The sequence below is a fragment of the Lemur catta genome, chromosome 13 (assembly GCF_020740605.2).
Source record: "Lemur catta isolate mLemCat1 chromosome 13, mLemCat1.pri, whole genome shotgun sequence".
NCBI lineage: Eukaryota > Metazoa > Chordata > Mammalia > Primates > Lemuridae > Lemur > Lemur catta.
The window spans coordinates 81,777,110-81,803,559 of NC_059140.1; the positions used below are offsets into that span (position 1 = coordinate 81,777,110).

The 26,450-nt window shown below is 55.6% G+C and overlaps 1 protein-coding gene across 2 annotated transcripts; it reads right to left on the reverse strand.

Moving 5' to 3' along the window:
* Positions 1 to 26,319, reverse strand: ATP12A (ATPase H+/K+ transporting non-gastric alpha2 subunit). Of its 2 annotated transcripts, none has more exons than XR_006739028.1 (23): positions 26,261 to 26,319; positions 25,364 to 25,525; positions 22,342 to 22,401; positions 19,751 to 19,954; positions 18,576 to 18,689; positions 17,571 to 17,705; positions 17,322 to 17,439; positions 16,827 to 17,095; positions 15,473 to 15,671; positions 15,233 to 15,342; positions 13,821 to 13,955; positions 10,637 to 10,829; positions 8,683 to 8,858; positions 7,914 to 8,050; positions 5,164 to 5,314; positions 4,484 to 4,652; positions 4,241 to 4,395; positions 2,660 to 2,783; positions 2,330 to 2,475; positions 1,763 to 1,896; positions 1,518 to 1,619; positions 1,015 to 1,204; positions 1 to 930 (listed from the first exon to the last, which is right to left on the reverse strand). XR_006739028.1 is itself a non-coding variant. In XM_045567716.1 (23 exons), exons 1-23 carry the CDS (start codon positions 26,267 to 26,269, stop codon positions 902 to 904), a joined length of 3,123 nt encoding a protein of 1,040 aa, XP_045423672.1. In that variant the 5' UTR covers positions 26,270 to 26,319; the 3' UTR covers positions 1 to 901. The 2 variants fall into 2 exon arrangements, 1 of the variants encoding a protein (XP_045423672.1); XM_045567716.1 differs by having other exon boundaries at positions 1,015 to 1,106.
* Positions 26,320 to 26,450: the final 131 nt, after the last annotated feature.

Consider the following 26,450-nt stretch of genomic DNA (forward strand, 5'->3'; position numbering starts at 1 on the left):
TGGTTTTATAAAACGTCTTTTACTTAAAAACGAGGCCTCTCCAGGCCCGTGACCATGAACATGGCTGACATGACATTACCGCTGGAGCGCGCCTGGCACCTGCTTTACAAGAAATAAATATCGAGTACCGAAACCACAGTGCTCTCCGCTGGGGTTGGATGCTGGCGACGCCCCTTCGCGTCAGCTGAGCATTCTGAGTTGGGGTCTGCAAGATGGACGTGGAGCTCAGAGCTGGTGGCAGGGGTGGAAGGCCATGGCGGAGGGGGACAAAAGGGCTGGAGAGGTGACGAGAGGTGTCAAGGAGGTGACACGGTCAGGGAAACAGTCACGGCCAGGTGGCGAGAGCCTTCAACAAGGACGTCCCTGAGTCAGAACTGAGGTCCTCCGTGCGCCTGCGACGTAAACCTGCCACCACTTCTATCTCCTGCAAATCTTTGGCTGAGTTAGCCTTTCCTGAGCAAGGCGATTACAAAAATATACGTTCTAGGGGATTCACAAGAATCTTGGGGAGGTCACTGGCCTTTAATAGGGTGTGGGAAGGCGGCCTAAGCAATCCTGTCTGGGGCGCGAGGCAGACCCCAGCGGATGCCTGGGGTTCAAGACCATTTAACATCAGGGAGTTTTATGTGCATTAACAGTCCTTCCCTAGACCAAGACCTTGAAATTCACATATCTAAAATAAGGAGATGGGATAGAGATGAAAATCATATATAAATAGTGGAATCTCAGCTTTAAAGGACAAAACCTCAGTGAGCGTCGTTCACGTGGCTTTCTGCACAAACGCTTGCTCGTGTGCATCTTGACGACGTCGGCGCTGCAGAGGGATCTCCGGGCGAGTGCCCAGAGGACAAACAGGAGCATCCCCAGTGTGCCGCCGGGAGCCCCGGGCAGGGAGGTGGTCTCAGTAGTACATGTTCTTATCCCACCAGCCTGCAGAGGCAGAAACAGGTACTGAGAAACGGACAGTCCACTGAAGTGGGCGAGCAGAGCCTCGGAAATCACGCTGCTACTCACTTCCAGGGTAGAGCCTGATGAAGAGTTTCCGCCCCTCGTCGTACACCCAAATCAGGATGGCGTGTGGCACGGCCACAAACCAGTACTGAGCCCTGGGAGCAGAAGGGAGGGAAGTGAGTCCTGGCTCGTCCAAAGGGACAGGCCAACCTGGCCAACGGGCACGGGCTTCCTGTCCATTTTCCCTGCTCTCCTGGAAAGACAACAGACCCGCTGGGTCCCACATCAGACTCGAAAGCTCCTCATTTGTCCTGGACTGTGACATCTGCCTGTGAAGCGCCCTGGGGGACGAGGGTGCAGAGGTCTGGCGAGGCCTGGAAAATCATCTCCTCTTGTAGGACGCTGTCAGGTCACAGCGTGTCCGGCTCACAGAGCGTGACATCAGGGTGATCTCTCTCCAAAGACTTTGGGACAAGAACCCCTGGGAATATCCTCATGTTTTCTGAGGCCATGACAGCTCAGAACCTGGCTGGCTCTGCCTTCGAGGCTGCTGACGGGGGACTCACCTGAGCACGGCGAAACTCAGGGCTGTGACACTCCCAAGGCCGTAGCAGACGAGCAGCCCGACGACGATCTGCGAGAAGATCCCCACCCAGATGACTTTATTTCTGCAACACACACAAAAGCAAACAGGAGGCGTCAAGGCCTCGTGTGTTACAGGTGCGGCCAGAGCTGGGTCCTGCAACCCCCAGCCAAGGGTCACCCTGGCACAGCCGCCTGGGGCTGAGCCCCGAGCGTGCGTGGGCCGTACCTGAAGAGACCCTGCTGGAAGATGGAGTTCCTCCGGGTCTTCCTGATGATCAGATCTGCTATTTGCTGGACGAGGATGCCCACGAAGAAAGCCGTGTAGCCGGCCCATTCTAGGTGTCGCCTCTGGTACCGAGTCTGGTCGTGGGCAGAGAGGGAAGTGACCACGAGACCCAGAGGAACACTTCCAGGAGGTTTCGGCGCAGTTCTGTATGGACTCACTGTTCCCCACCTCACCCAGGTTCAGAGCGGACCACCTCCCAGCGTTTGGAAACATTTTTTTCCTTACACCAGGTGAATAGGGAAAGAAGTTAATTTATTTGGCACGTGGCTGGGCCGGTCAGTTGTCCACACCAACAGCAAAGCTAATGTAAAAAAGTGAACTCTGCGGTACAGTTGGGGAGATGAGGCTGCATCCCTTGTCCCGGCAAAAGCCAAACCAGTGTCACAACGTGGCCCCGAGCCCTGTGAACTGAGTGTTCACTGTCTCTGCCTCGTCAAGGCCATTCAGGGACATGCAGGTTCTGGGTGACAACCAGGCAGACGCTGCCGCAGGGCTCTGGTCACTCACCCACTCCTGGCCGTAGCTGTCTTCCAAGTCATTCACGTAATCCTTTTCCCACTCCACCCGCAGGTTAATGAGAGCGAGGGGCAGAAAGCCCTGCTGCGCGTAGACGGTGAAATACACGAGGAAGGCTCCCAGGGCTTGCATGAGGCCTGGAGCAGTGAGACGTGGACGCAGCTTCTGTGACGGCTGCAGAGAACGGCCCCGTCCCGTCCCAGCCCCTTCCCCATCCTAACCCCACGCGCCACAGCAAAACCACACTCCTGACTGCGCCCACAGCTCCACTGAATTCTCGGTGGGCCCTGCCGTGACAGGCAGGCCGCGCCCTCAGCGTACCGATGTGCAGGTAGGAGTACACGGCAAGGGGCATGTTCACCAGTCTGTCCCTCTTCTTGTGGCGAGGCTTCCTGTTCATGATGTCACTCTCGGCTTTCTCGTAGGCCAAGGCAACAGAGGGGATCTGGAAGGGGAGAGGAGGGTGACGCTCACCCAGGAACGCTCTGCTCTACCCGCAGAAGGACGCGGGCAGGGCTGGGTGGGGCGACTGCTGGATGGTGCTGGGCACAGGCACCCGGTCCGTCCAGGCTACGGGCAGTAGGGGTGCACTGTCTGCATGGAATTTAACAACAGCAGCTTTGAGTCAATGTCTGCAGCACCACCACGTGCTGGCAGTTCAAACGATGCTGGGTATAAGACACTTTCCCCCACAAGGAGGATTTCTAGTGCCACCCCCTCCCCTTCAGGTGCCACCGGTTCCCCAAGCAATGTGGCACAACAGCGGGCCTCTCCCAGCCCCACCCGGGGCTGTGAAATGACAGAGGGCTGTGCCCAACCCCCAGACTGCCCCACGCCAGAGGCCTGGGCTGGGGCCACAGAGTCTGCATTTCTTTCTTTCTCTTTATTCAAAGATAATGAAGGTGCAACCATTTCTATTATTCCTGCCCTGGAAATCTGGGATATTTTTTGTTTAGTTTCATTTAATTAAAATTTTTCCCTTAGACACAAAGTCTCTCTATGTTGCCCAGGCTGGATTCAAATTCCTGTGATCCTCCCACCTCAACCTCCAGCGTAGCTGGGACTGCAGGTGCACAGAGCCCAGAATTTGCATTTGTGACAAGTGCCCAGGTGATGCCTGGACCGTGAGCGAATGCAAAGGGCTTGGGAAATGACCTATCAACCGTGGGGACCTCAATCTCCCCAAAGTAGAGACAGCTCCGATCTCCCTGTCAGTAGGGTCAGCTGGGGGCCAAACCAAGCCAGAGGGGCAGGAGGCAGCCCGCAGGCCCCCCTTCCGGCTGTGGGTTGGGCCTGCTCTCTCCTGCTTTGCCCCTGAGCCCGGAAGCCAGAGCCACAGGGTAACTCCCACGGGGCTGTCTTTAAATGGATCCGTACTGGAAAAGAGGACGGTTGAGGTGACGTTACTACAGGGCAAAGCTTTATAAAGTCTCAGTGGCCACGACTTCTTACTGTGTTCAGGACAGGGGTGTCCCATCTGATTCTGCCACTTCACAAGGGCGGCTGTGGGCTTGTCACTGCAGCCACTGGGCCCCAGCGGCACAGGCAGTTTGGGTGACAGCCTCACCTTCCCCAAAGAAGCAGGGGGCATGTGGGCGGAAACTGACCAGTGGCATATTTCCTTTTCTGGAGGGCAGAGAGTCAGGTCTTGGAGAGCTCTGCATGGAGTGAAGTGGTTTTCATCGCCAAGCATCTGAGGGGGTCTCTGGTCCCGTGCGTGGAAGTGTGGTCTGTGGCCCGGCAGGACCGGGGCCACCTGGGAGCCCGCTGGAACCGCGGAGCCACAGGCCCCCTCGGGCCGAAGTCTGAGAAGCACCAACTGAGTGGTCTCCCGGCCCCTGAGGGGATGACCCTGCACTCGACCCGCCCCGGGGTGCCAGCCCTGCGCCCGGAGCCACTTACGATGTCTGTGCCCAGGTCGATGAACAGGAGGGTGATGGTGCCGATGGGCAGGGGCAGCCCCGCGATGATGTAGATGAGGAAGGGGCAGAGCTCGGCGATGTTCTTGGTCAGGGTGTACGCGATGGTCTTCTTCAGGTTGTCAAAGATCAGGCGGCCTAGGCGAAGACTGTCTCCTCACAGGGCTGGCCGCCAGCCTCCCCGGCCTCCCGGGCTCGGGAAGCCCACCCCTCCGGTCCCACTCACCCTCCTCCACCCCCGTGACGATGGACGCGAAGTTGTCATCCAGCAGGACCATGTCGGCGGCGTTCTTGGCTGCGTCGGAGCCCGCGATGCCCATGGCGATGCCGATGTCTGCCTTCTTCAGGGCGGGAGAGTCGTTAACTCCGTCCCCTGTCACGGCCACGACCGCGTCCTGGGGGGAGCCGGGGACGAGACGGAGTGAGTGGCTCCGGGGTCACGGGTCGGCAAGAGCACCGCAGCCTCCCGCAGCCTCGAGATGAGTGAAGGCCCCATTTCGGGGAAAGATAAAGACAGCGTCCCCGAAGCAAGAACAAGCAGCTCTGAACAAGACGTGCTCAGTGAGAAACCCCAGTGTGTGCGGCAGCAGACGGAGGCGTTTTGTATCTTATGTCTGCGGGTTTTTTGTTTTACGTTTATACTTTAAAATCTTTCTCTCCTCACGCCTGCCACAGGGGCCAATGCCTCCCCGCCAGAAGCCCTCGCCCCCGTGATAAAGCGCAGAGAGCCGGCCTAGCCCTGCGGGGGGCGCCGAGCAGGGAGGCAGCGCCCCTGGCAGCGGAGAGGGCAGGGGACGAGGACCGGCACAGAACTCTCCCTGCACAGGGTTGAGGGCGTCACAGCTTTATCTGAGGCGCAGACGGCAGAGCCGGGCCAGGACCCTCGGGGCGCCGCGGCCCACCCACCTGCCTCTGGCAGCCCTCCACGATGATCAGCTTCTGCTGCGGGGACGTGCGGGCAAAGACGATTTCCGGGTAGCTGGCCAGGAGCTGGTCAAGCTGCTCCGGGCTCATGTCCTTCAGCTCCTGGCCGGTCACCACGGCGGCCTTGGCGTCCCTGGGGAGGCGCAAAAGAAACCTGGTGAGGCCCGGGGCCGGACCTTGGGGTGAGGCGCTGTTCCAGGCAGGACGTGGGCTGGAGCCCAACGCCCTCGACGGCCATGACCCTAGCAAGGTAACGGGGGTTATGAGCACTGGGGACACTTCGGTCTCCATTTCAAGATAGCAAACTGGGTAAAAAGGAAAAAAAAAGACCATTTCCTGGTGTCGTATAACAGTAGGATGACAAGCCAGAGCCTTTCCCTTGCCGGCACAGGTGAGCGGCGGTGTTCAGGTACAAGGGGGGAGATGCTGCCTGCTCCTATGTTTCGGGTCCTAGAATTCCCTTACACCAAACGCAGAGGTAACAATTCTGTGCTGTTGTTCAGTTCAGATTTGCAGAGTCCACTACGTGCAACGTGCTACGTAGGCGGGAAAGTTCACGGAGATCTTCTCCGAGCACCAGTGTCATCTGCGAGTAACCGCAAGGTTCGAGGGACTATTGACTGTGCAGAGCTGACCGCGCCCTCCCCGCTAAACTTCCTCCGGGGCTTCCCACTGTGCTCCAGCAGACCCAGCACCCCTGGGCTGCCCGCAGCTCCGCAGACTCCCTCGGTTCTGAGACCCCCACACCCCACCTCCCCACGGCCTTCACTGGTCCCCTCCCTTGCCGGGAAGCGGCATTTCTCACTCGGCTCCCAGGGCTAACACTCCACATTTCAGCCTCCAGCTTGAACACCACAGGCAGGAAACACGGCAGGCCCTTTTCTTTACGTTTTGTAAGTTTCGAGCTTTGTAGTTCTGTTTTTCCTCTTTTCGCTAAATATAGGAATTCTAGCACTCAAACTGCAGGCCTTCCTCCTGCGGGTAAAAACTAGCACAGGAAGAAAAGAAGGAAGGGTGTTTCCTTTCCCCTGACCCCTGCCAGCTGCGATTTTTATGGGTCATGAAGCCAGAGCCGAAGAAGAGAATACGCAAAACGTTCACAGAGGCACCCACTTCACTCGGCGGGGTGACTTGGATCAAAATGTACAATCCGCTCTTCCCTCCTGTGGCCGTTGCCAAAGTGGCAGAGCCAGAGGGCAGTTCCATCCCGTCGAGACCTCTGACTGAGGAGAGACTGCAGACGGCGTTTCCACGCACCCTCCCGCCTTCACGGGGAGAGCAGGTCTTCCCCTGTCCCACGGGGCGGAGACACAGGTACCACGTTCAGTCCACGCCCATCCAAGGGATGACGAAGGCCGGTCTGGACACTATGGAGGTTGTCAGACTGTCAGAGCAGTCGAGGTTTCAGGAGGAAACACGTCCCCTGCGCTGACCGGCTGAGGACACCACTGTCCGTGGGGACGTCCACCCAGCAGGGGTTCCCGCTAGGCTCAAACTGGACAAAGACCTAAAAGATCCCTGAACGGGAAACCAAATCTCATCACGCAGGGAAGGAAAAGGGCAAATATTTGCATAGGGAAGGAATGACTCAGGAGGTGCAGGAGTCATCTTACAGCAACTTTCTTTAAAAACTGCTAAAATGAAAAAAATGTACAATCCAATTATTTGGAGTAAAATAAACAAGCCTCAAAGCTGTTTCCGGAGAGGGATGTTATTACACGGAGGAGCATTAGCAGGGCAGACCTCAGACACTGCTGCTGGGCTGCCTGACCTGGTCACTGGTGACCAATGGCTCTGTGTCCCCAAGGCCCGCGTGCTCGGGCAAAGTCCAGCCATTCGCTGGTCTTTCCCTTCCCCCCCACATGCATGAAAGTATAATCCAGCCAACGACATTTCTCTTCAACCTGAGACTTTGGAGTCTTTGACTCGTTAAATCCACCCACAGTCCAGGCCACGCTCTGCCCACAGCCACCCCTCGGCCCCAGTGTGTCCACAATTCTGACCACAGCACGACTGGTGTTTCTGTGTCTCCCTGGCAGGTGGGATGTTGCCAAGGGTCGGGACAGTGCGTTCCATTTGCTACTATAGCTCCAGGTCTAGGGTAGTGCCTGGTGTGCAGCTGGCACTCAACTAATAATTGTTGGAAGAATTAGTAGGCGCATGAATGGCTAGACAGATGGACTAAGGGATAAACATGATTAAAAGAATTAGGAGAAACAAGGAAAAAGCTTTCTTGAGGAAGCTTTCATTCTATATACTACCAAATAGGAAAGAAGAGTAGGTTTACATGGCTACACATTTTGAAGCCAGCTGAATAGATAAAAACCCAAGATGCTCACTAGGGGTGCATGAAACCCCAAAGGTTCCTACTATTCCTAATTACACAACTGGACCACGGCCGAGGAATTGCACATAAACCATTTGTTTCAGTTTTTCTTACCCCAAATTGGCATGTATGTTTTCAGATCTATTCCACCGGATTTTGAAATTTCAGACGAGGAATATTAGAGGGTCATTTTCATGATATCAACACAGTGCCTGGCACATATTAAGTGCTCAATTAAATTTCGAGTGAACCCATGGATATGTGAATTATAGATCAAGCCAGCCTGCCATTGCCCGAGAGGGTGTTTGGCAAAAAGGTGACTTGCTCCAAATGGTGCCGCTCTTTAGAGCCAGCCGGGCTGCATGGGTCAGAGCCAGCGCGTGTGCTGGGCTGGCTCGGTGCTCACCACTTGTTCACTTGCTCCACAGCAATGTTGAGGCGACTGGCGATGTCTTCCACTGTCTCGCTGTTGGCCGAAATGATCCCCACGCTCTTGGCGATGGCTTTGGCTGTGATGGGATGATCGCCGGTGACCATGATGACCTAGAGCACAGACGAGAGGGCCGTGGACACCGAGGACTCGGCTGGCCAAACTGGGGACAGTTCAGTGTGGCCTCCTCCCCATTGCTGTGGTTTGCCAGGGGCAGTTCCGGATGTGAGACACACTGTCCTTGAAGGGCACACTAACGCCACGGGGGCTGCTCCTGCTCCTAAGCTGCTTACGCTTCTTCCTCTGACGTCAGACAAAGCCCCTCCCTGGGAAGTCACTTTGTCTGTGGCAGGGCCGGTACTTGTCTACTCGGGGCAGCCCACGTGGCTTCCACAGTCTCGACGCTGACGTGGTAACGGAGCTCACGTTTTGGCTTCAATATCATGAAGATAAATGGATGATGGAGGCTGAACCTCAGGATTTGTCATAAAGCCTTTTATGGTCTATCATGGTCTAGGGCCAGGTATGGCCGCTTCAGGGCACGGGGAGGTTCTTCTCACCTCCGTGGTTTTTCCACAGAGACACTGTCATTTGCTTTTACAAGACAGTTACTGACAGCGCAGTGAAAGTGGAGATTTGAAAAAAGGGGATGACGACATTTACTTAAAGAGACCTAAATACGGACCATGTCCCGTGACCAATGTTACCCAAATGGAGACCTCCTGCGGCAGGGACAGGCTCCCACCTTGATCCCCGCGCTGCGGCACTTGGTGACGGCGTCCGGCACAGTGGACCGAGGGGGGTCGATCATTGACAAGAGCCCCACAAAGCAGAGGTTGGAGGTGGGGAAGTTCATGGCGTCCGTGTCAAATGAGTAGGTTTCTGGGAACTTGTCTGTTGGCAGGTAGAGGTGACAGAAACCTGGAATGGGACGAATTTGGAGGTTAATGAAACTAGGATGAGAAATGACCACCAGAAAGGTGGGGGGGGAATGTCGATACACTCTCAGTCCTCACTATTTTACCAATGCCTTAGAATGTACCGGAATTGTTTACTTCCTTCCATGCTGGAATACATGATTTTTTTTTTAAGGAAAGACATATTTCATCTGAAAATGATTTGCTGTGTGCTCACTAGGTTCTGTGTTATGATCTAGAGACACGAAGGCCAGGAGCGCACAGCCTCTACTTCCGGAGACGCCCCAGCTCCGTGGGGGCGGAGAGCTAAAGAGACACAGCGTAGGGAAGGCTGAGCTACGCTCCAGCCATCGGGAGAGAAACGTCCCCAAGGGGGTCACACGTGCAATGAGCCTCAAGGGGCCACAGAGGTTTCCAGGCCAGGAAGGAAGGATGGGGGTGGGAAGGCCGTTTCTGGCAGAGAAAACAGCACGTGCTACTGCACCAAGTGGGCAAGGCACTGGGGCCCGCGGGGTAGTGGCCTGAGGGTCCGCCATTAATCAAGATGAGCACAGGAGAAAGGCTGCTAGGACCAGGCAGCACCGTCCTTTCCGGAAGACATCAGCCTCTCACAGGCTGAGACAGAAGGGACTCCTGTGTCTGGCAGCAGCGCCAAGATCGCACGATCCTCTTGTCAGCTTGTACAACAAATTATCCTCAGGGGCCACTGCTTGGCCAGCTGCAGGCAGGCAGACCTGGAAGGTCAAACGCGAGGCTCCCGCAGCGACCTGGCCAGGTGGGGATCCGTCCACCTGGTGCTGAAAAGACCACCTGGCGCTGGGGGCTACTGGCGGCGTGCCTGTGGCATTGTCACCTCACGTGTGCTTCACCTGCTGTAGGGACTCCCCAGCCGTTAGAAACACACACTGCACAGAGTCCCTCTCCGCTGGCAGGAGCCTCCGTGGTGTCCAATGGGCCTTATCACCCAGCGCGTACTTCCGTGTCCCTGAAGTCATCACTCTGGTCCTGAACAGGCGCCCTTCTGCCAACCCCGGTCCTGGCGACAGGACGCTGTCCCTGAGGTGCCGCCTCAGGTACCACCTTAGGCTCCCCCCACCAAGGCGGCCTTTCCAAGGCTCCTTCCCCCAGTACGGCCGGTCTCCCTTGTGGGCACCACTGTTTTCCTAGTTGCTAAACGGGGAGCTTCATCATTTTTAACTCACTCCTCTCCTGTAACCAGGGGTCAATCTTCCCAGTTCTGCCTCCACCAAGCCTCCTGCCTGGACCCCGTCAGACGCCTGTCCCCTTCCCCTGAGCGAGGGCAGCCACCTCCCACGGAGCCCTGGGCTCCTCTCCCTGCTGCCACCAGGCCCTGCTCACCCAAGCCTGTGGCTCCGGCTGGTCCCTCTGCTGCAAAGCCCTCAGCCTGCTCCACCGGCCGCAGGATGAAGCTCGATTCCTCGCCCGCAGGCTCACGACCTTCCATCTATCCCTCCAGCCCTGCTTCCCGCCACTGCACCAGCCCGTCTGCCCGGCAACCCCTTTCTGCCCCCGTGCTGGGTGAAGCTGTTCCTTCTGCCCTAGATACTGTCCCCACCGCCCTCCACGTGCTGTCACTCAAGGCAGTAAGGACGTAACTCCTTCCGCAGTCTTCCCCGATCCGCCTCCCCGGACCCCGCCCTGCTCGGTGCTGTCACACAGCGTCCTCCCCTCGGTGCCCCTCCTGTTCATCATATCCCCCTCTGCACGCTCCAGGGGACACCACGGCCACTCTGCTGGATGGCAGGCGGCCCCCTCGCTCACCCAGCACGCGCTCGCCCAGCCCGCCCAGCTCCATGTAGGCCGTGTGGAAGGCCTTGGCCGTGCCCGCGTCCAGCGGCTGCTCCTGGCCGTTGATCATGATGCTGCTGCACTTCTCCAGGATCCGCTCCGGGGCCCCCTTCATCACCATGAGGAAGCGCCGGTCGCTGGGGTCCTCCGTCTCGTGTATGGAGAGCTGGCGGAACGAATCGGGCGCGTCAGGTCCAGGAAGGTGAAGAGCACTCCCGTCTCTCCCCTTGTCCTCAGCACGTACAGGAGGAGGAACAACAGTGACATCACCGGTGTGCGCCATCCCTTTTATCTCGGTAGCCAAGTAACACGCAGAGATCCAGACTTGGGCCCAGCCCAGGGAGGCACTGAGTCTTTCAGACACAAACCGGCTGCTTTAGGGAGGCCGGACGTGGCCGTCAGCCCGTGAAATCTCGTGCCTTGAACAAGATCCCCCGGGGTGCCGGGGAGAGCTGGGGGGGCTGTGCACCTCCGCACCCCTCCCGCTCCGCCCGCCGTGGGGCAGCAGGGTCAGACCCCAGCTGTGCTGAGCTCAGGTGGGACCAGGCGGCAGGGATCCCGGTGCCTCCTCTCGGCCTCAATCTGGCCCGAATGTGCGGGTGCGAGAGAAAGCGGCAGGGGTGCGAGGGAGGGGACAGGCTCACGCACAGCCCTGCAGGACAGCCAGGCCCTCCATGTCACAGTCTTAATGTGAACGCCTTGACCTGGCAATTCTACTGCTAGATCCAACCTAAGATAATCAGAAAAAATGTCAAAAAAAATCCATATACGAGAATAAAATGACTAACTCTTACACCTGCCAGGCACTCTTCTGAACATTCAGGAGGAATCTCAGGAAGGTGGAGCATTTGGGAGAAAATCAGTTATAAAGAGCAGCCCTACCGTTTGGGGTCTGATGGTTGATTCCAGGTCAGTAACTCCTGGACTGTTGGACATGAACGAGAAATGCCAAAGCAGCCCCAGCGGGACAGGGCAAACGGGGCTGCCGGTGGCGGCTTCTTTAATGGCCAAGTAACAACACTAAGGATAAAACCAACCAGCCAAAACCAAACCAAACCAAACACTCCCATCTATTATAACCATCATTTTCTAAAAGATGAGGCTTTTCACATTTAACGAGCAAGAAGAAGAAGAAGCACTTTCAGGGGCGCCATGTGCCGGGCACTGCTCTAGTGCCACACACAGGGACGCCTCCCTTCCTGGAAACAACCCGAAGCCACAGGCACCACTGTTACCATCAAACCCTTCACAAAGGCAGAGACTGAGGCACAGAGGGTCAGAGACTTGCTCGAGGTCACACGCTAATAGTGGCGGAGCCAGGATTTGAACCCAGGTGAGCAGGCTCCAGAGTGTCCCTGCCCTTGATCATGGAGGACACAGAGCATAATCTTTTAAACTAAATACATTCATCTGCATATAAGACCATTACAAAACATTGTCCTAATTTTCCGATTTGCCATAAATCCTTTTAAATATTTTCAGGGAGCAGTCTGTTTGGGGCCTTGCTGTCCTAAGATCACTGGGACCTGACTTTCTTTCTTTCCTCCAGTGGAACAGACACCAGACACCACCCGAGGCTGTGACATCCGAAGCCCTGTTGAGGCTGAGTGGCTCACTTGTGCATGCAAAATGGCCCTAACGGCACCCACGGAGCATCTCTGACCTCTCCCGGGGAGCTCACACGGGCCCTTGGCCCTCTGCAGGCCCACTATGCATCCCTCACCCCGCCCCGCCTGCACACGGGGCCTCACGGGACCTCACGGGACCTGCAGTTCGTCACTTCTCCCCACGGGGAAGGCCACTGCCACGTGACACGGAGCCCAGCAGGATCCCGAGGCTCGTTCCCGATCAGGTCATCTCCCCGGTCTCTCCACGGTGCATGTGTGCTCTTCACCTCGCTGTCCTCACCCGCCTGCCACAGAGTGGTCGTGAGAACGAGGATTTGACACACGTGGAAACTGGCACTGAATGGCTACTGTGACTACTGGCATTTTAGGACGGTCACCCACTCATTTTCACTTAGGTGTGGAATAAGACATCCGATTTCCTGGCTTTAGTATTTCACATCACACACTTCTGTGAGTTGTCTGTTTAGCTGACTGGGATTCCTTATTGGTTCATTATCCACAAGGACGACAGCTGCAACCAGAGTTCTCCTCCAGCCTCAATTCTGCCCAAAGATGGGTGGATAATCACCAGAAATCTCTCTCCATGCGCACACACACACACACACATGCCGTCATCCTATTCACGCACCGCACACTTATGCAAAGCCCACGTCACGGTCCCTGTCTCCAGCTCGGGACTCCGGGACTCCACGGGAAATCCCATCTGCATCGGGACCTGGGGCTACCAACTGTCACTCACGGTAACACGAGGAGGATGCAGACGGCTGACAGTGTGGACCCTGTGATGAGGGGACAGAACTGGGCAGGGACAGCCACTGTCTTCCTGAGCAGTGGGCGCGAGGGGGATCCCGGCCACAGCACGTCGGGGACCCGAAAGCCACAGGCGACCAGCTGAGAGACCGTCCACGGGTCTTCCCAGAGGGCAGGGCTCGCCCTGCGGCCAGGCCTGAGCTGTCCTGCCTCTGTGTTGCGCTAGAACAATCATGGGCTTTGGAGTCAGACGTGTGAGCCATGGGAGTGCCACTCAGAGGCCGTGTGACTGTGGGCCCAGCAACACTTGCTAAGGGCTGTTTCCTCGCCTACGCCCCGGCCTGCTGTGCGGATCCCGCGAGACGCTGCGGGCGGGTGCAGGGCCTGACGTGACAGGGGTGCAGTATCCGCACTCACCCCACGCCCGCCTCTCCTCATCCTCCAGGATGCGGCTGTGGCCCCTCACCTGTGCAGCAGTTACCTGCTGGTGCGGCGGCGGGGTGTGTGTGTGTGTGTCTGTGATGCAGACAGACCATTCCTAGGAGCAGCCGGGCCCTGAAAGGATCTTCGCCTTCCTTTCTCCTGCAGCCCACATCAGGAAAAGGAAGGGGCCAGTGGGGGACACCTGACCCGGGCTGAGCCGGTGCCCAGGCCTGTGTCCCCAGGGACCGTTTCTGAAGTCAGGTACCGTCCAAAAGGTGGGTCGGCCCAAGGAGACTTGCAGGTAGAAATGTCATTCTAGTGATAACAAAGCTAGCCAGGTGTCAGGAAAAACTCACCTGAAATTTGTTAGTAGAGTTAAAGGGGATTTCAGCTACTTTGCGATTTCTTTTTCTAATTTCCATCACATCACCCAAAATGACCTCTGAGAATTTCAAAAGAGCAGTTTCGGAGGCATCTCCAACCACGACTTTCTGGGAATGGAGAGAGAGAAACAAATCCTTGCAGCACGTAGTCTGGTTCTTTTATGATTGTTTTCAGTGAACCAACATGTCTTCAGTGCATGAACCGACTTGCTGCTGCCGGAGCTCACGGTGCAGCTGGAGACAAGCCCAGCACCGCACCCGGCACCGACGCGGGGCAAAGGCAAGAATGTGAAACAATGCTGCCCCCTGCTGGTCCCGGGGAACTCAAAGCTGCTGGAGCTCCGTGAGCGAAGAAAAAAGCAGGATCCTGATGGGCGGGTTTAGAATCGTGCACAGAGGAGCAGAGAACCTTCTAGAAACGGGAATGCAGGAGCGCAGTGTGAAGTGGAAGGCTCCTCTGTGACTGCTCAAAGTGCAGGAGGACACGGAGGTGTGGGGGGCTATGGACGGCCTGAAAGGCAGGCTGCGGTCTAGACTCGGGGGCAGAAAATAGGGAAGCACAGGAAGTTTTCGAGCAAAGTTAGGTAAAGAATAGAGTGGTGTTTCCTGAAAATTAATGGGATTCCAGGAAGGTCCCAGGAGGGATAAACTGGAATTGGGGAGACCAGTTAAGAGGCTGCTACAGCTATTCAGATGCAAGGTATTGGTGATAATAGAAATATAAAATTATGTGTATTTTGAAGCAAGAATGATAGAAGCCAGAGACCCACTAAATGTGAGGAAAGGAGAGAGTCAGAGAGGACTTCCGAAAGCTTTGGCCCCTTGACAAGCGGAACGGTTATGTCACGGGAACACAGAAAGTCCGGGACAAGAGACTGATTTGCAGCCAGCCCGGGTGCAGGAGGAAGGTGGCAAATGCAATGTGCTGAGAGGCTTCCAGGCGGCACACAGCTGGTTAGAATGATCAGAACTTTCTGCATGTCCCGTGCTAGCACCGTACAAACTTTACTCAGCTGGAGAGAGTAAACCCAGCACCCACCAGAACAGAGCAAGTGACATCTAATTGGGTGTCATTTAACACATTGACTGCCATGCGAGTTGTATTTAACTCTGGCTAGTTTTGAGCCTGGGGCCTCGTGAAGCAAAACCCTGCAGCTGGTTCATGAAAATCTTACTTGTTGATGTTGTTATTGTTACGATTAATATTGACAATTTAATTCTAAAAACGTGGATTGCATTGCATGTAACTCACAGAAAACAATACAAATTAACAAATTAGAAAGGATCCTTTTGTTTTAGTAAAACACCGTGGCCCCGGGGAAAAGTTTTTTCTTGTGTGGGAGTCAGTGTGTTACGACCCAGCGCCAGGCACCCCGGAGCATTACCTTCATGATGGGGACACTTTCCTGCCCTGGCTTGAACTCGGCCCGGTTACACAACGTTATGATCTTGGATAAGGAGGCCCAAGTCTGGGAGCTTTGGTCAAAGGCTTGGTCTGGAAGACGGAGAGAGAGCAGCAGCTGCTGTGGGCCGGCCCTCTGTCCCGCAGCTCTGAGCCCGCAGACCAGCCCTGCCCCGCGGGAGTGCCCGGCCTCACGCCGCACCCAGCGCTCCAGGAGACTTACTGGAATGGTCTTCGCTGGTGTCCGCCACGAAGATCTGGCTGTCGAACCACAGATGGGCCACGGTCATCCTGTTCTGGGTCAGAGTCCCGGTCTTGTCGGAGCAGATGATGGAGGTGGAGCCCAGGGTCTCCACCGCCTCCAGGTTCTTCACCAGGCAGTTCTTCTTGGCCATCCGCTTGGCGGTCAGCGATAGTGTCACCTGACGGGTGGGGGAGACCTCACTGTGAACGCGGCCTCCCCAGCCCAGAGCTAGCTCAGCTCAGCTGCGGCTGTTTCAGGAGGGAGCTCAACTAGCCTCAGGAGCAAGGTCTGGCTGCCCGCTGGCTGCCCTCGATGCCACAATCCTTTTTAAAAAATTAAATATGAGACATTTCTGTTGTCCCTTCATTCCTTGAAGAAAACGATCCTGAGGGGCCCGCGGGCAGCGACGCAGGCCAGGCGCTGCAGCCGGCGCACAGAGCGGGAGGGAGTGTGCGCCGCGGCTCCCACCTCTGCCCCTGCGTGAACGAGCAAGAGAGGCCCAGCCGGTGCGGGCAAGAACTTGTCTCAAAGGACGCACTTGTTGCTTTGGGGAGCCAAGAAGCACATGCATTTCCTTTTAAGAGCTCTATATTTTAAATTTTCTTTTAAACCCCCAGATCTCAAAGGCTTCCTTTGATGCTAATTTCCCCCAAATTACTATCTCCTGGAGTCAGAAGAGACCTGGAATCCAAAAACTTCTCTTGCCTTTGGTCAGGAGCCACCAGGCCAGGGATCACACAGTTACAAAACTGGAAATAGGAATCCTCTCCTCCTACCCCCGGGCCTCCCCGGCAGAGACTGGGGGGCTCTTATCTAAGGACAGACTAGGTGCCCCACACAGCCACAGGCGAGCTGAGTCTGGGGGCAGGGACAGAAAGGGCTGGATTCCTCTGCGGGAGAAAAGGGAGGAATTTTTTTTTTTTTTTGTCTGAGAGAGGTAAGCAAAGGGAGGCCAAAAATGTAACAAGGAGCCTAAATTCCTAAGTTGTAGGAATTGCCAAGGAAATGTAGGGAAGGCATCAGGCTTCTAGAAAATCTGTAAGTGGTAAAGTCTGTCTTATCTAGATCTTAATGGGGCAAAGTGACATTTGTGGCTTGCAGACAGATCTGAAAACACAACATTTTCAAGGACAATGGATTCAAATATTAAAAAATGTCACAATTCCTCTTGACTCTCTCAGAGAGGGTCTATTCAGAATGTTCCCTGGCTGTCCCTGCGGGAGGGTATGTTGCCCTGGAGGCGGGTGACGGGTCGTGTGCACGTGGGACCCTCCCCGCGGTGCAGCTACGTGTCCACAGGGTCAGCTAAGGCTGCCTAACAGCACGGACTCACGGTGACAGTGGCCAGCAGGCCCTCAGGCACGTTGGCCACGATGATGCTGATGAGGAAGATGATGGCATCGATGATGTAGTACTGCATGCACACTGCGATGATGAAGAATATGACGCCGATGGTGACGGCCACCCCTGCCACGATGTGAACAAAGTGCTCGATCTCAATGGCAATGGGCGTCTTCTCGTTTCCAACTCCCAAAGCCAAGGAGGCAATGCGGCCGATGACGGTGCGGTCACCCGTGCTGATGACCATGCCGGTGACGGTGCCTGCAGGGGAAGCAGACCTTTCGTTCCTGGAGTCCTCAGCTGTGGGGGCATCAGAGCCGGCTACAGCCCTCCCGGGGCTCGCGTGACCAATTGGGCTGTGGCATCCGTCCTCCAGGCCCTTCGACTCCCGTGGTTCCTCTGGGACAAGCGTTGTCGCAAGGCGTGGCAAAGCGACAAAGACACAAGGTCGGGGAGGGCATGTGGCCTGAGAGACAGCCGGCCTTACCTTCCAGACAGGTTGTGGAATAGAAGCAGATGTTCTTCGTTTCCAGGGGGTTTTCGTGGGTGAACTCAGAAGAGCGGGACTGGGGCTCAGATTCCCCCGTGAGACACGAATTATCCACCTAGAAGAAAGTTTTAAAACGGTTCAGAATCAGGCATCTGGTTCCCTGACTCTTATGCCGAGACCAGGAGAGACAACAGAGCGCCAGCCAGCTCCCGGCACGGTCCTCAGGCTGGGCGCCCCGGTGCTCACCTTGCACCCCTGAGAAAACAGCACCCTGATGTCCGCGGGGATCTGGTCTCCTCCTTTGACCTCCACGATGTCCCCCACCACAAGCTGCTCTGCGGGGATTATCTTCTTCTCGGAATCTCGGATGACGATGGCTTGCTGCAGAGGAGAACGTGACAGACACCTCAGAGCCTGGAAGGATGCCACCTCCTGCCCCACCTGCGCCACACCCAGCCCCAGCACGGGGCAGTGGAACCTCGAGGTCAGAGTGGCAAAAATGAAACTGAAGACTGCTTCACCCCGGGCCCAAGCCTCTAAGACTATTTTTTTCTTGAGCTCACAAAGATGTTCTTGCAACCGGGAAAGGCTGCCGTGGTGCTCCTCTGGCAAAGGGAGAGCCCCTGCCGCGTGGGAAGGGAGACACTGAAAAGCAGCCATCCCGGCTGGGCGTCCGGAAGAGCACTGGGCGCCGCAGGCTGGAATGCTCCTGAGAAGGTCCAGGAAGCCCTGACGGGCAAGCTCAGGCTGCGTGGCTCTGCAGGAGTCATTGCCTCCACCCGGGGCCTTTCCCTCCAGCGGCAGCTCTCAGGCCAGGGACAGTGGGGTTGTCCTGTCCTGGACACCCGACAGGGGTTCCTGGGGGACAGGGAAGCACTGGGTTCCCCACTGAAAGCATTTTGGGGCAACATGCCCTGGGATCAGGAACGGCAGCAAAAAGGGCTGCGGACAATCACAGACGGTCTCCTCGGCTGCCAGGGAACCGATTCCCTGAATTCTACAGGTCCCTCTCGGAGCCACCCGACGATTGTCCCCAAATGCTGAGAGCAGGCACAGAAGATGCCATACAATGACGAGCAGCTTCCTGGATTGAGCCTCACGCGATCGCCTCTAACCCCTGTGCAGAACGGGGGTTCAGAGAGCGGAGGTGGCCTGCCCACGCTCCCTCGGACAGCGAAGCCCGGGCCGAGCAGGGCCCCAAGGCCTTGGCCCGCTGTCCCCTCAGCGCAGCCTTCCTCACCCGCCACTCACCTGCGGGATCATCTTACTGAAGCTGGACATGATGTTGGTGCTTTTTGCCTCTTGGTAATAAGCAAAGATCCCCGTTAAAATGACGACCAGGATAAGTACGGAGCCCAGGTACACCTGGGTGGGGAAGAGGGGCAGGGTCAGAGAAATGGGTATCGGGAATGAGCCGGGCCTGGGGCTGGAGCTCTCCGTGGGGGTGAGACACGGACAGTTGTGTCCTGGTGTCATTTACAGGCCACAGAACCCACCCCTGTTACCTGCACGACTCGCTGACATGCAGGGAGTTTACAGAGCTGTGCAGGCACCCCCACAGTCCAGCCTCGGGCCCGCCCATCCCTCCGGCAGAACCCTCTTGCCCCGGGTCACCCCCTGCCCCCATCTGGCCCCTGCACCCCCCATCTGCTTCCCGCCTTCCTGCTCTGCATGAGTCCCAGCCCCACGACTGCTGCCTCTGGTGGCTTTTCCCTCCGCTTCCTGCGGCCCATTCAGGTCTCAGCAGGCACAGACTCTGTGTTAAAGGGAGAGACTAGCTGGAGGACACAGAGCCCAGAAATACTTCCCATGGACGTGGGTTTTTTCCTCTTAGGAACTGAAGGTGTTTTATCTCTCTCTCTTTTTCAAATTCATGCTCGCACTGCCTCTGGGACATCAGAAAGTCAGATACCACTGCTGTTTTTTTTTTTTTGAGACAGAGTGTCACTTTGTTGCCCGGGCTAGAGTGAGTGCCATGGCATAAGCCTAGCTCACAGCAACCTCAAACTCCTGGGCTTAAGCAATCCTCCTGCCTCAGTCTCCCGAGTAGCTGGGACTACAGGCATGCGCCACTATGCCTGGTTCATTTTTTCTATATATATTTTTAGTTGTCCAGATAATTTTTATTTCTATTTTTAGTAGAGATGGAGTCTCGCTTTTGCTCAGGCTGGTCTCGAACTCCTGACCTCGAGCGATCCACCCGCCTTGGCCTCCCAGAGGGCTAGGATTACAGGCGTGAGCCACCGCGCCCGGCCACCACTGCTGTTTTATAGCTGGGAAAACTGCTGGTTATCCCACACCCACCACTGCTGACCCGTGGTAGAATCCTGCTTCCAGCCCCCTGCTGTGCCCACGAGGCCTGAGTCCACGGCTCTGTCCTGCCCCGGTACCAACTGAGCAACCAGGAGGGGACGCCGGGGCCTTACGTTGTCTAGGGAGGAAGAGGAGTCGTTGGAGTACAGAATCCCATACGCGATGTAGCACAGGACGGCTCCTATCCACAGGAGGATGGAGAAGCCCCCCACCATCTGCCTGAGGAACTTGATAATCTCCGGCGTCTGCTTGGGAGGGGTGAGGGCGTTGGGCCCGTCCCGAACCAGCAGCTCGGCAGCTCTGGAGCTGGAGAGACCCTGAGAAAGCCAAGCAAAAGCAGACTCAGACACAGACAGTATAAGTCAGACATTCCTCCTCCCTCGGGGGCTGGGCTTCATAGTTTCGTAGCTTGTGGTTAGGTGGGCATTAGGTCATTAAATATGAAATGTCCGATTTCCAATCAAAAGTGTGGTTTATTATATCTCAAACAAGAAGCAGTACAATTAATCCAAGTGTGCACCTAAACTACTGACACAGTGTTGCCATCTTAACGGTAGCTTGTTTGTGCCAGCAGCGAGGAAGCCTGGAGAGTGAGTGGTGATGAAATCCCGAAAGGCATGTTCCACAGCTTGTTGAGAATTGAATATTTTTCCCTCCAAGAAGTGGCCCCAAAACCTGGAAGAAGTGGTAGTCAGTTGGTGCAAGGTCTGGTGAATATGGTGGATGACAGAGTTTCCAAGTCCAGCCTCTGTAGTTTGAGCAGCGTTGTTTGTGCAACATGTGGTCGAGTGTTGTCTTGCAAGAAGATTGGCCTGTCTCTATTGACCAATCTCAGCTGCTTAATCACAAGCATCCTCATCCTCATCATTTCATCTAATTGGTTGCAGGAGACACCCGCCGCAATGGATTGACCAGGTTTCATGAAGCTGCAGTGGATAATACCAGCGCTGGACCACCAAACAGACACCATTAGCTTTTTTTGACGAATATTCAGTTTTGGACTGTGTTTTGGCACAGCATCTTTATCCATCCATGTGCTAAACCCTTGCGATTGTCAAAAAGAATCCACTTTTCATCACACGTAACAATACAGTGTAGAAATGGTTCTTCTTTGTGTTCTGACAGCAAAGAAAGGCAAGCTTCGAGACAACTTCTCTTCAATTCATGCAGAACCCATCTATCCAACTTCTTTACCTTGCTGATTTGTTTCAAATGATCCAGTATTTTTGGAATAGTAACATCAAACCTTGCTGCTAATTCATGTGTAGGTTGAGATGGATTTGCTTCCACCACAGCTTTCAGCTCATCATCATCCACCTTGGTCTCAGGTTGCCCACGTGGCTCGTTTTCAAGATTAAAATCACCAGAAGGGAGTTTCTCAAACCATCGATGTGCTATGCGTTCATCAGCCACATCCTTCCCGAGCACTTCGTTGATATTTCGAGATGTGTGCACAGCATTGGTTCCAGGACGGAACTCACATTTGAAACCAACACGAATTTTTGAATTCTGGTTTCACAAAAATTGCTCTAAAAAATTTTTTGAAAGATAATCACAAGCCAAACTGTGTGTTTGAGGAATGGGGATGCACCTTCACAATAAAACAAGACATGTCAGAGATACCAACTGTCAAACTTAGTATTTAAGGAATCGGACATTTCATACTTAATAACCTAGTATTGTGCCCACAGGAGGTCTTGGGGAATGTGGACGGTGCCTCATCTTGTTGAGGGAATATCTAATGGCTGATATCGGCCAGGCAGTGCTCCATATATTTAAGCATTTATCTTTTAGGATAAGCCTCTGAGGGGGCAACCATTATTATCCTCATTCGCATATGTGGAGTTTGAGGCATAAAGAGGTCACACAGCCTGCCCAGGACCCCTGGCGGGTTCGAGGCAGCACCAGGTCCAACGGGGGACCGGCTCCCGAGCCACCACACTGTGCTCTGCGGAGGAACTGTAGTATCTCAGAGATTTATCCAGAGACAGGAGTGACTTGGCTAAGGAGGATTTGAAACAGAGACACTGGTCACCAGGGTTAAGGACAATGCAGTGACCCTCCAGGAAACAGGAGCTATTCTGGAACCTCTGCGTAGCGAGCCTGTGGGCTCATTCTTCATCCTTAAGTCTGGTGCTTTTCTGCAGATCCACCCTAACTTCTCGTTCATCTTAGCAGGTGTAAATCCCACCCAAGCTCTGAGGCCCACTGAGCTGCCCCTGCCCTGGTGGGCCTGCATCCGGCTCCACAGGGAGGCGCTCCGCGCGGCCTTCACACTCCTGCACTCTCCCAGGGATTTCCCCCCAGAAACTACCCTTTATGGAGAGTCTGGCCAGAATCCACTGCTCTCTCAGAGTATCGTGTCAGCTTCTCACTGGCCACCCAGGCAGGATAGAGTGGGTATTACCACACATCCCTGAACACCTGCCTCTCCTACCCAGCGGCCTCCTCCTTAGGGCCAGGGGTCGCCTGTCCTCCTTTGTCCCTCTCCCTGCCAGACCAGTGGGAGCCACAGAGCAGGTGTTTCTGTCGACCTGAGCAGATGTGCATCCAGTGCCCAGACGCAGATCACTGCGGTCTCCAAGCTGCTGCTGTCGGCCGCTCATGCTAATGGCGCCTCTCCTTTTCCACACAGCTGCGCACGGCCTTCCCCTCTGCACAGCCAGGGCCTTGTCCTCCCTGCCCCGGTTCCCTGCTGACTCACCGTAACGATGTCCGTACCATATTTCCTTTCCAATTCCTTGTGGCTGAGTTTGTGGTCATCCTGAAGTTCATGAAAGGAAGAAGAACAGAGTGAATTAGATAATTCCAACAGACTCAAACTCCAAGCTCTGGCCAGCCCATGAAAGCTGGGTGTGGCAGCCCTGAGGATGGACGGGGCCAGGAGGTGTGGAGCAAGGAGAGAAAGAGCTCCTTGTGCCAGGGCGCTGGGCAGAGGGAAGGCACTGCTGCGGGACAGCCTCGTCCTGCTGGGTCGCCACCACCCTGAGTTCAGACTGCACGTGCCGCCTACCACCCAGAAGCTGTCTTTACATTTTATGGACAAAGCAACGCGCCTCACTTCAGTGCGATCTCCGCACACGCGAGTCCCAGCACACTCGTCCTCTGGGCCCTGCACATTGGATGCTTCATTCAGGCCTCAGTTCTGGGGCTGGCTGGCCGGCCATGGTGGGCAAAGCCAAACCAGACCCACTTCCTATGTTTGGACAACTCCTCCTCCCTCCCCGGGCGGTCTCTGGCAGACAGGAGCATGCCTCCCCTCATTCAAGTACGTGAAACTCAGGGAGTTCAATGGCGAGAGAAATCCTGCAGATTAAAACCTCCCAAATGAACAAATACCAGTATGGCCCACGCATGCTAATTTTGCCAAAGAATCATTAGACTGAAACAGGGTTTCTCAGCCTTGGCCCTACCCACATTTTGGGCCAATAATTCTTTGTTGTAGGGTCTCAACCCACTAGGTGCCACTCATTAACACCCTCCCCTGAGTTTGATAACGAAAAATGTTTCCAGACATCACTAAATGTTCCCGGGGCAGGGGTGGGGGATCCTCCCTATTCTCCCTTTGAGAACCACGGGGCTAAAGGACTAGAAGCCTGTCACTGTGGAAGAAAACCCAGGAGTAAGTCTTCCTACCCCCCACCCTGAAAACCCAGGACTCAGAATTCTTTAAGTCCTGACTATCTGAGACAAAGATCCACACTCTGGTGTCCAAACCATCGTTTCTTAAGTATACGCAAGAAAAAGTTCCATGTTGCAATAAAAGATTAGAATTTCCAATAAAGGATAATTCATTACTATTATCGTTACTTTGCTCTAGCCCTTTGGCTAGATTCTGCTTTGCTCGTTCGTCGTCTTCCGTGTCAGTGGAACGTGGCGCCGCCCTCGATCCGGACAACTGAGGCACATCCCCACACAGAGCACAGCACGGTGCGCTCCGTTCCGGGCGGACACAGCCGTGGTGGCTAGGGCTGTTGTGTGCAAGGATGGGCCTCAGGCTTAATGGGCTGTACCTTGGGGCAGAGGACCTTGCCTGTCCCTTCTGCCTGGGCCTGGGGATGAGAGGCTAAGGGAGGCGGCGGTGGGTGTCTGGGTGCCCCTTGCTGGCCATCACTGAAGTACCACAGGGCCGCACTGGCTACTGGGAGCTTGGTGGTTGCCAGGGTCTTTATTCAAAAGCCAAGGATACTTCAGTTGTCACCAGGGCTATTATTTGCCAAAAGCTTGGGATTCAAAAGTAACTACGCTGTCCCAAATTCCAGGACTCCTGCAGAAAGGTTGACAAAAAAGGGGAAGAAAGCTGTTCCTTTCTTAGCAAGGAAGCAGGGGAACACTTGGCTGATACTATGGAAATTATTTCCTACATTACACATCTTCACCAAGTGCTCAAAGAAAGGAAATTGTCATCCTAATCAACAGGCATATGGGGGAATGGAGATATATTCACAGCATAAGTAGCGATCTCAAGGAAGAATAGATACGTCATCAATCCTAAATGCCAGAGATACACAGGAAATCATGACTACCTGGCGCTGTGCTAAGTCTTTCCCGCTTTATCTCACGTAATCCTCTTAACAACCCTAAGAGCTAGGCCCCCTTTTTAAGTCCTATATTTCAAAATAGGAAACGGAACTTTGGCCACATTGGGATTTGAACTCAGATCAGTCCAATTTCAGGGCTGTATTCTTAAATGTCTATCAGCACAGATAGAAACGCATGCCCAGAGGCATGCTGCTGAATTAACAAGCTCTCCAGGAAAGATAAATAAAAAGCTCTGGTTTGTAGCATTTGCTGATTTCTCACCAGAACCAAATTCCAAGCTGCTAACAGGATGTCAGTCAGCGTGCCAAGTTCCCAAATATTTGACACATGGCTCTCCAGCCCAAATGAGCTGTCGCTGTCAGTCCAGCTGCTGCGGGCTCTGCAATCTCAGAGCTTTAAAGTCTGCAGTGGACCGTAGGGGCAATTGAGCCACGCTCTGCTCAGCATTGCCCCTTTGGCGTTCCTGAGATGAATCTGTCACACTTCAGATCCAAGGCAGCTCTTTATTAAAGGAGCCGAGTTAATAACTCCAAAGTTCTTCCTTAATAATAAGAATAATGATACTGCACTTCCACAAAGCACCTGAATCACAAAATCCTCATCTCATTTCTTCCCTTCACAGACCTCTGCAAATTATTTGTCTCCCATTTTACTTAAAGAAAATGGAGCTTCGGTGAAGTGAGGTCATTTGCTCCCCATTTCAGCTCAGTCATTGGAGATGTGGGAGGGACTTCGATTGAGCCTAAGGTCCTCTGAGTCCCGGTCCCACATTCTCACCACTGAAACTCTTCTTTTTCATGGGGTTTCGTTCCTGAAAGCTAGCACAGTCTAGCAGCTTTGCTTTCCCTCCTGGGAAGTTCTGGCTCAGATAGTTTTACTTCTCAACTAAAAACTGGCAGGAGGCTGTTTGATTCACTGAGGCGGCTGGGAAGGAGAGTGCGGGCCCTGCCTGTGGGACCCGGAGCCAGACTCCTCTCCGAGGTCTCCCTGGGACCGCCTGAGACCAGAATGCAGGATGCCTGCTGGGGCCCTGACCTCGGGGCAGATCCTATCACACCACCTTTTTTTTTTTAAACAAGGAAACAAATCTCTAGGGGATTTCAAATCCTTGAGACTGATTTTTCTTTTGCAAGAGGCAGGTTCTAGGGGCAAGCTGTTAGGGGGAAGGGCTTAAGGCTACTGACCAGGTCGAGTTCTTTCTTAAACTCCTCTTTCTGATGCTGCTTTTTGGGGTCCGGGCCTTTGTTCTTCAGGCCCCTGTACTTCTTCTCCTTGCCATCCCCCTCGTCTGTTTTCTCGATGTCTTTAGTTCCATTGAGCTCCACAGAGTAAATTTCTAGTGTTTTCTGAAAGAGAAGCAGAGGTGCAATGCTGGCCCTCGGTGGGTTTTGTGAGAGGGTGCTGAGCGCCTCCCTGGGGGGGGGGGCCGCGCGGGGGAAGGAGCCCCCTCCTCCCCCTGCTCTGGAGAGACTCCCCCGAGCTCCCCGCAGTCCTCAGTCTCCCGTGTAGAGCGGAGGCTGGGGGGGCACCGGCCTGCCAGCATCTCTCAGGGTGACCCTGTCCGGGAGTGGGAGCAGCTACCACCCCCGACTCGAGACGGATCCTCCGAGGAGCTGCAGGGTTTCCCTGGCACCTTGTTCCCACAGGGCAGCAGCTGTGAGTCCCGACTCGGGGGAGGAGGAGCCCACTGAGCTCAGGGCCTTGAGTCCGGAGCAGGAGGGACTTCCTGGGGGCTTCTCAGACCACAGGCAGCCGTGCACCCCGGCCCGCACCAGCCTCCGAATCGGAACCGGAGCCGCAGGTGCAGCGGGGCTGGCCCAGGACCCCCGGGGCCCCTCCGCGCACCCCTGGGTCGGCTCCTCCAGGCAGCCGGCGCGGGAGCGCCGCACGGGAGCTGGCGGCTGGCGGAGAAGCCCCGCCGGGGCCAGAGGGAGCCCAGAGTACCGGCGGCCCCCTTTCCCGGGCCACGACGTTCGTTTTCGCCTTTCTCTCCCTCGCTCCCCGCCCGTGCGCCCCGGTCCCGGACCCTAGGTCCCCGCGTGGCGTCCTCGGCGCTGCACGGGCGCGGGGGCTGCACGCACCTGGCGCATGCTGCGGGCGGGCGGGCGCGGGGTGCGGGCAGCGGCGACCGCGGAGCCCAGTGCGGGGTCCGGCGTGGGGGCGGCAGTGGGGTGAGCGGTGTCGGCGCGGGATCTGGGCAGCGGCGCGGGCCCTGCGCGCACCTCCGCAGCCGATCCAGCCACTGCCCCGGGAGGAGGCTCGCGCCTTATA